Source organism: Amblyomma maculatum, chromosome 1 (assembly GCF_055883805.1).
Source record: "Amblyomma maculatum isolate TAMU_Amacu chromosome 1, ASM5588380v1, whole genome shotgun sequence".
Lineage (NCBI taxonomy): Eukaryota > Metazoa > Arthropoda > Arachnida > Ixodida > Ixodidae > Amblyomma > Amblyomma maculatum.
Genome location: NC_139344.1, coordinates 288,613,743 through 288,628,958, shown reverse-complemented (window position 1 = coordinate 288,628,958; position 15,216 = coordinate 288,613,743). Strand labels below are relative to the sequence as shown.

Below are 15,216 nucleotides of genomic sequence, written 5' to 3'. Positions count from 1 at the left end.
TAACTTTTTCCCTGCGCCGAAAAGTGGCCGGAGCGGTCACGATTCGATCCCGCCTCCTGGGGTACAGCAGCCGAGCGCCCTACTCATTGTGGTTCAGAGGCGGGGTACAGCCCCAAAGGAATGTCTTCCACATCGCGGCTAACTTTTCGTACATAGAGCTGTCTCCTTCGAGGGCTACCTATAAGAATATCAAAGAGCAGGAACATGGATCCCTACGTCGGCAAAAGACGCTAAAATTATCCTTGATCTCTTATCACGGGCACAGGCAAGTCACCAGAGCATGGCACTCAGCAGATGATGAGAGCGAACGCAGTTACATCTGTAGAAACTGACCAGTTATGAAGACCCAGAAGTACGCTACATCTCTCGACTGCTCACTCTCAAGAAGGGTAAAGTGACCACACTTGGTAAACGCGATGCTATACTACATTGAAAATGCAAATGGAGATAGCTGGTTGTTCTAGATATTCGCCATGTACTCAAGACTTCTGTACGTAGTTAGGTTGAGAGTCATAACTCTTCTTGCGAAAATAGATGAGCCCTGTACACGTAAGTGGTTATAGATTTGCAAACTCAAATTCAAGTAGTCGTTATCTGTAGCCGTGTTGCAATGGAAGCAGCATAACAGCTGCAGATCATCAGTTAATTGCCTCTGGGAGCACAAAAACCCATCAATGTCCATGCACTCTTCCAATTTGGCCGTCGTTCAGGTGCCTTCATCGTCGACGGTGTTCATTTTGCTGCCAATATCTCTTGCATGAGCATTGACCATCAAACACTACGCTTTCATTGAGCGCGTTGTAAGCAGAAACCAAGCCTTAATTCCTTTCTCATCTCCCTATTTCCTTCCAGTGGAACAAGAGACTACAGTTGCGGAGTCGTTGAAAGCAGCGAGAGCGTTATTCGACCTGAACAATCAGATCTTCCTTTCCTTTTAATAGATCCAAGATCGCCACTGTCTAGAAACCAGATGTAACCAGATGGCTACTGACAGGAGGTGGGAAAGACTGCAGTAATGTCAAACACATTGGACGTTACTGTTAGGTGATACGATATCTATAGGCCCAGTCGCAAATCTCTTTCAGCGCGTTGATAGCGGGCGTTGAGATATTCGGCTGTTGCACTGTATTTTGAAGCTGATTCATATCAAACAGGGCTGTCCCAACCCGCCTGTAGAACCCGCAACGATGCAGTAAAGAAGAGCGAACAAGCTGGCAGTTCAGAATGGGACGCTCTTATTGGGGGTACTATGGCGCAGTGCCAGCAGTATCAAATAGGTGACCTCAGCGACCACTTCCCGCAAGGGAAGATGGACGTGTGAAGAACATGGCCATGTGAGCTTAGTACGAAGCACTTGCCCGTCGTGTCACGCAGCATGACAGCACGGGACGGATAGACGTGCCGGACGATGCAGGAGGCCTCCTCGCCAGTGCTCAGCGGCCGGTGGGCCTCGGTAACAAAGCGCGACGAGGCAGCCAGTTCCCGTAGAGCCGGGTCCGGGGCGTGCCTGAGCGCGGCGCGTAGTTCGGCCAGCGTGACGGGCTGGTCTAGAGGCAGCTCCAGCGAACCCACGCAGTCGCGGCCGCCGCCCGCCAACAGACACACCTGGTACAGCGCCAAGCGCCCTGCGAAGCACGTAATGCGTTCCAGACGCCGTCGCGTGGAGTACGCCACGAGAACCGACCTTTAGGACTCGTCGGGACACCGGGAAGGAAGGCGCTATGTTTCTCGGGCTGGTGAAAACGCGACGCAGGTGGTCTGCAAAAAAAACAAAAAGCAGCAGCCCATCGAAAGGCATTAAGCCGCTGAGAAACCAAACTGTCTTCTAGTGGCTGATACAGAAAGACAGGTATGTGACGCCAACTCTCTAGGTAGCTCCACATATAATCGTTCCTGTCGAAAGAACTGCTGTAGGCCGCATCTGTATAGCTTAGAAATGCAGGCACAGTGGGAATTACATTATAGCTAAGCATTTAAGGTTTGAGAAATTACAGAATAGGAGCTTAAAGCATGAATTTGACATATCAGTGATATATTCGTCTTTTAGCAACGAGCTGAAACAGTAATAAAAGAAACTATCCCATAATCTCGACCTCTTATAAGTAGTACTTTAAATGAGCAGTGCATGATTGGTACCATCAGTCAGACCCACACATGCCTAGATGCGCACTGCAATAAATGACTTTCTTAGCTTCTAGAGACCCACTCGTTGTCTGTGACCATAGTCATACCACAGAGAATCATTCTTTAAGTCTTCCTGTACGCATTACGCACTGCCAGCTTGAAAGAAAGAAGTGCACTGGACCTTCTCAGCGTAACGCACGTTCAATATTCTATTCCGGCCTGTATTTCCAGTCTCCCGGCAAGGGTACCTGCGCAGTTAGAGCGCTAATTAACACGCCAGAGGACCTTCTTCTGTATGCTACCTGTACTGAATACAGCGTAGGCTTTTTGCTTAGTGTGCAGCTCACTGGCGCTTGTGGGAGTATAGCGATCGCATGCACAACGCGCATTATAAGAACGATGCGGGCAGCTGAGATACGATACAAGCTGCAATAAAGCCGCACTGGTGAAGATCAACGAATTATCTGAAGCTCTGGGAACACTAGAGTGGCTGCAAACCAGCTGGCACGTCCGCTGGCCTGCGAAGAAATTTAGCTGGACTATCGGTTTCGTGACCTGGAGCGAGGGAAGTCGGTTTTCCTGAGGCATCAGTCACAGAAAATAAAGATCACATATAGAGACACTGCTGCACAGCAGCTGTTTCCACTCATCATCTCAAGCCTGGAATGACTGGCTATCCAGAAAGTCTCCATCCGCCCAACAAGCGTTGTCGAACTAGACATCTGCCTGAAGAGGGCCAGGCACTTTGCTAGAAAATCGGAGGACATGGCAGTATTCTGTGTAGCACGGAAAAATTAGGTCGTCATATGCCGGATTCCGGCATGGGGCATACGCCGAGCAGTTTATATAATCACATTGCACAAAAAGACCAAGGCGACACCACAAAGAGCAGTACAATGTCTTCTCTGTCTGTCCTTCGTGACGATATAGGCATATCAAACCAATTAGCCTACTAGTTCGTCTCCATCTCATGGGCACATGCAATGTAATCATGATTTTAATAGGTTATACGTACTATGGAACTGAATTTGGCTCGCATCGAACGCGCGCACTTTTATTTAAGATCAAATGACGCCATCTGTTGCGCGCCAGTAACGAACAACACTTAAGTGAATGACATTTTCCTTTTAAATCCAGAAAAACTGAAGCCACAAGTGAAAGGTTGCCCGAAAATGCTGATAGAATATGGCCCATTCCTGCTTCGCGCTGCCGCACCTTACTTATGCTTTCCGCGCTCACAGCAAATGGTTTTGGCGGCCATAGAAAATCAATGTAAAGGCTACCTTCAGCCGGCCGTTCGCATGCGTCCTCGGAGGCGCATCGCACAAGCAACTTCTACTTTTGCAAAGATGGCCGTTCGCGAAGCGCCGACCGAGCGTACAGCGAAACAAGGCCTGGGTGGATGGTGTCTGTCGACGAAGCATAATAATGCTTCATGTCGCTATTGCTCGTTTATTACGATTATTAAAAGCGACTTGGAAGTTTTTCTAGCCCTGTGCACAAGCGTTAAGTGACAGTTCCCCCAGTTGAGTTGGCCTGCACCGAGTTGACGAGTGGCTGTCAAACCTACAGAACATATACTACTGCTACACAGTTGCGGTGCCTCAACGTGTTTATTTGGAACCGTTTGTGGCTCCTGCAGGATTTTCATGGACAGCATCAAGAAGCAGCTCCCCGCAGTGAATTAATTCCTTGCGCGCGTAGACAGTTTCATAGCAGCGACAATTAGTGGGAGTGTAGCGAAAGTGATACTTTCGGAACGAGTGCTGTTTTATCAAGTTGGTGAAATCGCCTGCAAGTACGAGTCAAAAGCTCACTGCGCATGCTTTGTTTTCCGAATGTTGATGTGAATTTGCAGCTGGGCTAGTCGCATTCATTCGTCTGGGTGCAGTGATCGCGAGCGTACGATGTTGTTTGTGTTACGTGCCCATCTCTGATATCAATCGTGTTTTGTGTGTGCTGTGCTTCAGAACTGCCGTGGATGTGACGTCACCTTTATGAAAGCTGTTTTGCGTGCGCAAACCTATTTTGGCTTTACGGAGGAGCGTCGGGGCGTCGGCATCAATCTGGGGCTTTATGCTCCGTGAAGTATGTCTTGCAATGGTTGCTTGTCATCGTTGCTCCGTCTGATGTCTTGTCTGATGCGTTTATTGGGATTAATCGCTGTGCTGCGAATTCTCTCATTACAACCGTGCGCTGACGGCGTTGTTGCTAGTGTTCTTGGCCACTTTATATATAGCCATGAGTTGTGGTCACACATCCATGGCGGGCTCTTCAACGAGTTTTAGTGCCGAGAAAAAAAAAATAACTTCACATTCTTGTTCGGTAAATGGACCAATCACTGTAGAAATGGCTGAGAAGGCTAGGAAGGTAAGACTTCTAGGAAAAGTGAAACAGACTATATGGTAGAGAAAAAAAATGTAAATATTGGCACAATCTGAAATGAAATGTCATCTTATGTGTTATTCACAAAGTTTCTCAACTGGAGCTGTACGAGGGTAGCAGGATGGAAGTTTTCTGTTCTGTGTGCAGGACAGTCCTCATAATATTTTCGCTGAAAAGAACTCGCACAGTGAGCCATAATAAGAGAGTAAGGAGTATCTGCAGACGAGTTCTTTCAGTAGGAAACAACCTGCACGAAAGTGTATATTGCTCCCTGAATTCTGCTTTGTCATGTGACTTACAAAGCATAGTGCGAACTCTGAACAGCATAAATAAACATTGAGCTGCAATTGCATGGCACAAGACAAATGTTTACATCTTCATGAGAATCATGATTGCTGGTACGCTCAAGTACGACTCAAGGAGCAGAGATTTAACTGATACCCATAGCAGGAATTCGTGAGCAGTACTTCTGTCCCACCAACACTTTACTCATTGAAATCAATCTGCATTAAACTCGAAATTGAGCCCGAGCCAGCTTGGATCGAAGCTATTCCTAAAGCGCTGTCGAGTTTTGTTTTCAAGCACATTCGAGAGCGGGCGAAGGAAACTTATCAGTGGTCATTCAAAATGGCCATCAGCACCTGATGCTTCTATCCTTCTTAAAAATCTCAGTGCAGGTCGTGTTCAACGAGGATCACAAGTGTTCGCGTCACAGAGGTGTAAGGTGGAGAAGGTGACCTCTGTTTGCTAAGAAATGGGTTCCTGCATTCACTCAATTCCACAATATCCTTGCACCTGGTTCCACCACAGCTCTTTCAAGTGCATTATAATGAAAAACTAAAGGTAGATCTGCAGAAAATAGCATCTCGCAAGCTTCTGGACTCTGAAGATAGGCGGTTTGCACATATAAGCGCTTGAGGCGTCACGTACATTTCTGTGAACAGCCGACCAGCAGCAATACATTTGGCTGCAAATATTGTCGTGTGACATAAATTTCCCTCCTTGTCTTATGAACGGCAAAAAAAAAATGCTTATCACAAAGGCAATAACATGCACCCATGGTTTACTGCAGATGTCATGATCTCATTGATGCATTTATCTTTTTTGTATTTTTACTTCTTGATTGCTTTTATGGCTGATATTGCCTAAAAGTATTTCATTAATTTGAACAGCTCACTACGCATATCATGCTTTCTGAATGCTGAAATCAAGTTCCATCTGGGCATGTAATCGCGTTTGTTCCTCTCCGTGTAGTGACCTATACACGGCCTTGTCCCTGCGACATGTCCATTATAAATATTTATCGTGGCTCATGTGTACTGTGTGCTTGAAAACAGCTTTTGGTGCGATAGGACCTTTTTGGAAACTATTTTGCATTAATGAAATGATCTCCACTGTCTGCTTTCTGATGTGACAGAAACATCGGCATCACTCAGTGGCTTTATTCTTCTTGAAGTATAATTCTTGAAACTGTAGCTAGATTATAGCAAGCGTGTCTCGTCTGTGCCACGTCTTGTTCTGAGTTATCATTATATTGTGGGTGCTGGCATCATGATAGTGTGCCGACAGCACTGTTATTTTTTTTTTGTCTCTCGGAAAAGGGTACATATCTGTGATGGGTACTAAGGGTTTGGTGCTGAGCTAAAATCAAGAGGCAAGATTCGTGTCCCAATAGAGCATATGCCGTGTAATCAACTGATTTCTGTCGTTCTACCCTTGGCCCAACAGAGCAAGATGCCCCAAATAAATGGCTGAGAAAGATGGTAAGGCCCATTATAAGACTGAAATGAATTGGCCAATATAATAGTGCAGAATGAAAAAAATGTACAATCCGAAAGGAATTTTCAACTTGTCTAAACATTCTCCCAGTTGCAATGATACAGGTACTTGCACACTTGTATCAGCGCAGAGCCCTTGACCACACTGAGGGGAAGATTAATTCAAATAATGAGTTGCAACTGAGCGAGATGAATTTTCAAACACGATTCCTTGAGATTAAACCGTGAAGGTTCGATAGTGTCAACCCTCTACAGCATGATGACCATGATAATTCTTGAGAACATTAAATGCTGCATCTTAGTGCAGCAAAAAAAGTGCAAAATACATGGCAACAACCAAATGTTGAGAAGAACCGAATGGGGAGGATAAACATTTATTTTCTGGCCTCAAGGACCACTGTACTGGTAGCGCAGATGCGAGATGCTACAACTGGGGATATTCATATAATAGCTTAGGCTTGATGCTACCGGCAGGTAACATTCATTTTTTCTTCATGGTATAGCATGCAGAAATGTGGATAAAATATTCTTTGCCTTGATGAATTTGCTGGCTTCAACCAGAGCAGTGCAGCAATACTATCAGGTGACACAAACAGCCTGAAATCTCAGAAAGGCCATGCTACACATGCCTAAAATCACTAGAGTGCTTCTAAGTACTCCACAGATATGGTTTTCAAGTGGCAATTCATGCAGTTGCGTCAGCATGCACCTAATTAGCAATCTTGGACTGCCTGAAAGCTCATGCGCTTCACGACTCCGGAACACAAAACCAGACAGCATGTTGTGTCCTCTCAGAGCAATGTACTTCTCTTTTCCTCTTGAGATCACTGGCCTATTTTTGTAATGTCAACCTAAATGAAGCTGTCACTGTATACACCCATTGCAGGACCCCTTTGTATGGAAAATTCCACAGAGCCTGTCTGCACAACAACACTGCACAAATGTGAAGAAGTGAAACTACAGTACAAGGCTGCATGCGTGAAGAAAGCACAATTGCAATGAATGAGCAAGAGTAGTGCTTTGCCTCATCTATTTATTCAATTTGTGATAGAAACGAACCCAGCAATATGGTAATCCACATTGCTCAAAGGGGAAACACCTTTGTCTGCTAGTTTACAAAGTGCGACCATCACTATTATATGTCGCGCATATCACTGTGTATCACTGCTGCATTACAACAGTCCCCCCCCCCCTCGTCTACTTGGGGACTACGCAGTAAAGCAGAAAGGTTCCGCCAAGTGTGAAACTGCATCGACTAGTTTCTATACAGTTTTATGGGAAACAAAGTGGAAACGAAAAGCACAAAAACAAGGCGCACAAGAAGCTGTAGGGCTGTCCAATGTTATTCGCCGCAGCCCAAGTGCCTGGAGAGTAAATGAAGGGAAATCGCAAGTGCAAAAATGACAATGGCAGAGAAGGAAATGACCACACTACAGCGCATGTAGGAACGCATCCACAAAGCTTCACAACAATTTCTACATGATCCTGGAAACATCTAAAAGGTATCATTGAAACACAGACAAAAAAATACTACAATCGGGAATGCATATAGAAACCTACATGCATCTAACACGTGACAGGACGACATATCATGCAGCATGAGCTCTGCAGGTGAGCAGAATCTGGTTGGGCGATCTAAACCCAGGGCTGCTGAACCAGGCAAAGACAGAACCTTCCAGTGGCAGTGAAGCGAGGGCGCTGTTAGCATTCAAGAAATGGTAACCCAGCGTAAGATGATCAATAAAACGGCAAAAGAACACGATCACAGGAAAAGAAGAGGGATTGAAAGGCGCTCTCTCTCTGTCCATCTTCTTTTCCTGTGATCATGTCCTTGCGCAGCTCCATTGGTCAGTGTGAACCAACTATCCCTACAGCAAGTACTTCTACAAGCATAAGATGGTCAGCACGTGTAGCATCCTAGCGGCATGTTTCCATTGCAAGGCAGATGCTATTTGAGTTACGAAATGGCACATATGGATGAGTTGCGAATGTCTATTACATATGCATGCATCCTCTGGCAGGTATGTAAAGCCTCACTGGTCCATACATTTACATTCAATGCTTTTGTCGAGAGAGACTCCCTGACGAAGGATCCTTCAGCGATTGGCCAAAGCATGAATTGCGTTCTTTACAATACACCTGCAGCTTGGTGATATTGTGAAATGACATAGCAGCCTCCATGTTCCTGTAAATACGCAAAATTCAGTTAGATGAGCAATTTAAAGCAGAAATCTACATTAGATGGGTTTTTAAGCATAGGTGGCATTGAGGAAAAAAAGCCCTGCCAGTTTCAGCTGAATACGAGAATAAGCCTAAGTACAAAATGCAACCAAATGCAACCACCGCCAGCTTTTTTTTAATCAGTCTCAAACAAGCAAAGTGATTATGAACAGTAAATAAAAGCATTTTTCTTCGATTGACAAGATTATCCAGCAGCTTTCTCATTATATGCAATTCTAATATTGACGTAGTAAACCTCTTGCAGTTCAGTGCTGCTTTGTTTGCCTCTGTGTCTTAGCAAACGTTACTTGTTACACGATCCACTGAGTACAAAACATCTGGGTTTGCAAGGCAGGCAAGTCCTTGCCTCCCGTTGCAATGACTCCTAACATCCACACACACTCGCTTTCTTCCATTTTTCTTTTATTTGACAGTTCAGAGTCCAAAGCACATTTTTCTTTCTCAAAGGAGTATTGAAATCTCTGAGGAGATATTTTATTCGATATAACAAGGTGCAGTTTTGTCATGACTCTTTTGGAGAACTGCACTGTGTTTGCATGCCACTACAATTGGTTACTGTTCTTTGAATTGTATTGAGGATTTGTGTATTCACTCCACAATGAACTTGATATATGTGCTTGCAGTATAAAGGACTCGGGTAGGTAAGTACACAAGTCATAGAAGTATAGTATTTCATGTTCACAGTCAAGTCAAACTACCATCAAGTCTGCATACTGGCCTGGCAACTAAGTGACATGCCATTACACTTGGTCACTGTTTTACAATTAGCCCCTCTACAGTTTTCCTGTACAAGTGGAATCCTTAGCTGTTGCAAAGCAGTGAGAGCTTAGTATTTAATTCTTGGTGTCAACTGACCACTACAGCCGTGCATCATTATTCTGCCATTCAGTGTCGCAACTTTTCAGTGCTTACTCTTAGCTGGATTGTTTTTAAGTATGAAAGACACTGAAATAAAATTATTACAGAAGAAACTACTACAGCGGCCTCATGCGACACAGGCAAGGCCGCCGTCCGATCGTTTTTAGAGTCGCTGCGACAATCCGCCTTCCACCAGTTGGCGGATGCGTTCTGGCACAGGAGGCGCATAGGGTGCTATACGGTCGCTTTTGGTGCATGCGACAGAGGCGGACGACTCCAGCGCTCTGATTGGAGCGCCCGGCGCGCGCTGCCTCGAACGTCGAAACTGCCTGTGGCGGCCCGGCACCGGTTTGAGCAAATTTTTCCTCTGCACAGTGGCTCTCGTAGGCTATGAAATTAATTTGTACCCTAGCTGTAGAATTATTGAGCCCCTGCATATACAACACAAACAGTATGAATTGACAATTAAGTCGCCGGCGATGCAATCATCCAACGTATACGTACGTACGCGCCAGCGGCGTCTACTTTCGCCGTCTACTTTGTGTTTGCATTAGTACTGAGGGGAGAAGACGGCAAGAATTGTTTCAAGTACACCCGGACGTATACATTCAAAGGTAAAGTGTATATATTCATATTTCCCCTGCTTGTGTTCACGCGTTCACTTTAAGATAGCCCTCGCGGCAAACATGTAGAAGCGGGGCATGTTTTCACCCGATATTACAGTCTGAATGCATTATATAACAAGTTTGTTTTACTTTGAGAAGATAAGACTGCAAAGCATAAACAAACATGTGCACCATTTGTAACATGTACAGAAGTACTATTTGCCGCGCATTTCTCCCCGGTGGCAGGAATCTCATTTCGCCACGTAAACCTCATTTCTGGCTGCAACCTACAGTTGCAGTGTTGCATATGGGATGCAGATGCACACAGAAAATATGTTACGGTTCATGACAGTGACAGATCTTAAAATGTGGATACCATAGCAAATGATTCAAACTGTGCATGTTCAAATTATCTGTAAAAAGTAATATGTTTACTTCTTCAGAGACATTTAAAATAACTGCTCAACTATTTTATTTGTATTCAGTTTGGTTTTCAGTACTGTTCATATTTGATTAGGCAGCAAGACCGTTCTGTTCATAATCAGTTGGGTTGGAAAACTACAATTTGCATTCCCCCAGTTCATAATACCACCGTTTCTCCATACTAATAAGTGCCTTCATGTCAAGTGCAGTATAAACTTCCTTTTCTTGACCTATGCTATTTGGTTTTCTTATGTTTCATGTGTGTGCGCTGCTTTTGTCGTTTCAGAAACAGAAAGCTGCGAATGAAATCTGGCGATTGAGTGTTAGCATGCAACACAGCTCAATCTACTCAGCTGCGGCAGGTACTCAGAAGAATTGTTAGCAATTGTGACTGCCTCTACCAGCCAAATGTCAACTGAAATATTTGTACAGTTAGTGTTGAGCACAAATAAACAAGTAGTGTGGCACAACTGTGCTGCTGTCGATGAAGAGCCCATAATGTTTTCGAAACATTGCATGATATGCAATGACTATTCTAAGTACAAATGTGTAGATATTTTATGTTTTGTGCGGAATGAGTGTTTTATTCTTCTGTTGTAGCTTTATTTCAGTGTTTTTTATACCTAAAAACAATCCAGCTAAGATTAAGCACTGAAAAGTTGCGACACTGCATGGCAGAATAATGATGCACGGCGGTAGTGGTCAGTTGGCACCAAGAAGTTGATACTAAGCCCCCACTGCCTGCATTAGCTAAGGACTCCCATTTGTAGATGTAAACTGACTAGGGGGTAATGTAAAACAGTGATCAAGTGTAATGGCATGTCACTTAGTTGCCAGGTCAGCATGCAGACGTGATGGAATTTTGACTTCACGGTGAATGTGAAAAAAATGTACTTTTATGACTTGTGTACTTATCTACCCGAGTCCTTTGCTTTGTTTACATAAATATACTGCAAGCCCATACATCAATTTTATCGTGGAGGGAATACATAGATCCTCAATACAATTCAAAGAACACAGTTGTAGTGGCACGTAAACACACAGTCCAGTTCTCCAAAAGAGTCATGACAAAACTGCACCTTGTTTTATCAAATAAAAAAATCACCTCTGAGAATTAAAAACTCCTCCGAGAAAGAAAGCTGTGCTTGGAACTGTGAATTTTCAAACAAAAAGAAATTGGAAGAAAGTGAGTGTGTGTGGATGTTAGGAATCCTTGCCATGGGAGGCTAAATACCTTGCGAACCCAGACATTTTGTTCTCGGTGGCTCGTATAAGAAGTAACGAATGCTAAGATAAGACGCAGCGGCAAGTAAAGCAGCACTGAACTGCAAGAGGTTTACTAGGTCAATATTGTTATTGCTGTAAGAGGAGGTTTAATTTACACGTTGAGGACAGCGTCGAGGTTGGCGAGAAAGTGGGGCGATTCAGATCAGCACGATGATCTGCATGACAACAATTCCACCGACTGCTTCTTCTTCTTCAACGTCCAGCGAAGAGGTCCATCTTTTTCTTCACAATGCCCCCCAGAGAAAAAGAAGCCATCCTGGCGACTTGAGGGGACGAAGATACAATGGGATCGTAGAATGGCTTAAGGCGCTGCACATGTACAGTCTCGCGGCCACGGCGTCGGAAATCGGAAGATGGCGTAAGCGGCTCAACAACGTAATTCACTGGTGAAGTACGCTCGACGACATGGTAGGGCCCATGATACTTGGAGATTAGTTTTGTTGAGAGGCCGGAGCTGTCGGATAGAACCCATAGCCACACTAGTGAGCCGGGCTCGAAGTGTGGTGCATTTTTTGATCGATGTCATGGCGATATTTTTGGCGCCACTGAGAGTCGGTCGTGAACGTCCAGGCAATCTGGCGGCATTTTTCGGCGTACTGCGCAGCTTCGGTAACTGTGGTACATTCTGATGGGTCAGGGTTGAAGGGGAAGACAGTATCAAGAGGTGCAGATGGATGCTGACCATAAAACAAGACGAACGGAAAGAAATCCGTGCTGGATTACGTAGCAGTGTCGTACGCTTATGTGGTATAAGGAAGGACAATATCCCAGCTCGTGTGGTTCAATCCGACGTACGTCGTGAGCATGTCACCGTGGGTGCGATTAAATCTTTCAGTGAGGCCGTTTGTTCGCAGGTCGACATGGTAGGGCCCATGATACTTGGAGATTAGTTTTGTTGAGATGCCGGAGCTGTCGGATAGAACCCCTAGCCACACTAGTGAGCCGGGCTCGAAGTGTGGTGCATTTTTTGATCGATGTCAATAAGGTGGTGCAAGTCCGGTGAATGATTTTTCACTGAGCGAGCAGGGCTTGAACAACCTCAGATAAGAAAGCATGGCCTCTGTGGCTGAGCAATTCATGAAGAGCACTGTGACGGAGAATGATTCGATAAGAAACCGGCCACATCTCGGGTTGTTGCACCTCGGAGCGCGGCGGTTTCTGCATAGCGCGTCAGGTGGGCGACAGCGACACTGGCCCAGCAATTACCATCAGCTGTGTACCGAAGAGGGCCATAAAGGTAATTTCCAATGCGGTCGAAGGGTCTAAGCGTACATGTGAGAGGCTATAACTCACCAGCAGAACGGTCTGAGGCAGGTTTGCGCCGTTGGCAAGTGAATCACGATCGAACGTAGCTAAGAACCGAGTTGTACATACCACGCCAATACTAGCGAAGACGGTTTCGAGTGTAAGTCTTCAAAACTCCGGCGTGGCCGAACTGCGGATCGACTTGAAACGCTGTACATATTTGAGTCCGTAGATGGCGCGGAATAACGAGGAGCCATTTCCGTCCACTTGAGTTGTAGCTGCACCGGTAAAGGAGGTGATCCCCAATCGCATAGTGGGAAGCTTCACGGCGAAGGTCGCGTGAAGGGGTATTGCTGAATTGTTGGAAAGGTAGTCAATAAGAGATTCGATCCATGGTTCTTTACGTTGTTCGGCGGAGTTAAATTGCAAACTGGGTGATGACTGTCGAAGTGATCACGATGACCATGATCGTATAGGGCTTCGGTCGAACAAAGAGCGCCAAGCACGTTCCTCCTCTCGTCCGGCGACATGTTGCAAGTTGGAGAACTCTTGAATATAAAGGCCGTTTATTCAAGACAGGGCCAAAGAGGTACAGGGCAGTTAAAACGATGACTGTCCAGAGGCAGCCGAGACCCGGCACGCTCTCTCCATTTCGCTTGAAAACATCCCCTTAAGTCAGTTTTCCCAGGTTTTTGGGCCACCTCCTACGCATCAATCACAGTCCCACTCCTGGTAGTAATAATAATAATAATAATAATAATAATAATAATAATAATAATTGGTTCACAGGAAGGGAAAGGCGCCGTATCTGTCACACTTGTGTCTGTGGACACCTGAACCGCGCCGTAAGTGAAGGGAGGAAGGTGGGCGTTAAAGTGGAAACACAGAAAGAGGAGCCGTAGGGAAGGGCTACGGAGTAATTTCGACCACCTGGGGATCTTTAACGTGCGCTGACATCGCACAGCACACGGACGCCTCTTCGTTTCACCTCCATTGAAACGCAGCCGCCGAGGTCGTGCTCGAACCCGGGTATTCCGGACAGTAGTCGTGCGTCTTACCACTGTACCACCCCGGCGGGGGGACTTCTAGTAGCCAATACGAGAATTTTAGACCAACCTAAATGGGCCAATGGCGTGTCGCAGCTAACGTTGTTTTTATTTTCACGCACCACGCGTCTCCTCGAAACCGTCGAGTATCTAAACACATGGCTACAGCCCCGCGGACCAACACGGAAAAGCACTCAACGAACAAAAGCAGGAGCCACACGTGCGGTTCGAGGAGCAGTAGCGGTACTAGCGGTCCCCATCCCGTCTCCATTTCTGGAGCATCCGCGCGCCTTATCTTCGAGGGCCATAAAACACAATTCTCAGAAACAGAAGGGCTCGCTTGTCTTCGTCCGAGTCGCACAAAAAAGACTCAGCGCTCCGGCGATGGCCATTCTTTCACCGCGGGGTGTCCCGCCGGACGCACACAACAGAGGAGGACCAAGCAGCGAGCAAGGGGAGGAGGGGGAACCGGGGCGGCCGGCAAACTGTTAGGCGCCGGAGGCTCCCAACCTAACACCTTCCTGCCAAGAATCGGGGGGGGGGGGGGGGACGCTTGCCGTACTCCAATATGAAAAACAAAATCACCCCTCCGCGAAAAGGAATAGTGACTGACACAGCCAAGCGTATAAAGCTACTGGGGGCCGCTCCCCGAGCTCTGCAGACATTATCACGACACTTTCAAACATGCAGAACACAGCATCAAAACACAGCACGTATGAAGCATATATTCACTCCCCGGTCAATATGAAGTTCAATAATCATCCAAAAAGCCATAATATTCAGGCGCATTTCGTGATGTAAGCAAAAATACCAAAGGTACACACAAGACAATCGTCCCGCACATGAATGACTGATGTCCGCTCCGCGTTCAGTCTTTTGGATCCACACACAACATTCCCCCACTCCCATTCACTGCCCCAGCGCGTGCCGCAGGCCACTTTTACAGACATCACAAGCTGGCAGTGGCAAAGTGGGCAAAGACTGTGAACCTTACGCGCTCGGTACTATTCACCAGGATCGAACACCTCGACTGGTCCGACTCGCATTGCACAGACGAGCCGCAGCGTGCAACGTAATCGCATGCTTCCTGCATCTTGGCAGTGTCGCTCTCGTACATCGTAGAAAGCGCTAGTCGACTGTGTACACGGCACACACGTGCCTACTACAAAACCCTGACCAAGAACATACCCAAAGGGTTTCTCTGAAGTGATCATGACTGTCTCA

The 15,216-nt window shown here is 46.1% G+C and overlaps 1 protein-coding gene across 1 annotated transcript in view; it reads right to left on the bottom strand.

The window, feature by feature from the left end:
- The window catches only part of LOC146206774 (uncharacterized), a 197,270-nt gene that overhangs the window by 129,048 nt on the left and 53,006 nt on the right, over positions 1-15,216 (bottom strand). The window contains exons 8-9 of the mRNA XM_084575576.1: positions 1,685-1,719; positions 1,359-1,625 (exon numbers count right to left, since the gene is read on the bottom strand). Coding sequence (XP_084431702.1) covers positions 1,359-1,625; positions 1,685-1,719 — 302 coding nt within the window. The remainder of the gene's footprint in view (positions 1-1,358; positions 1,626-1,684; positions 1,720-15,216) is intronic.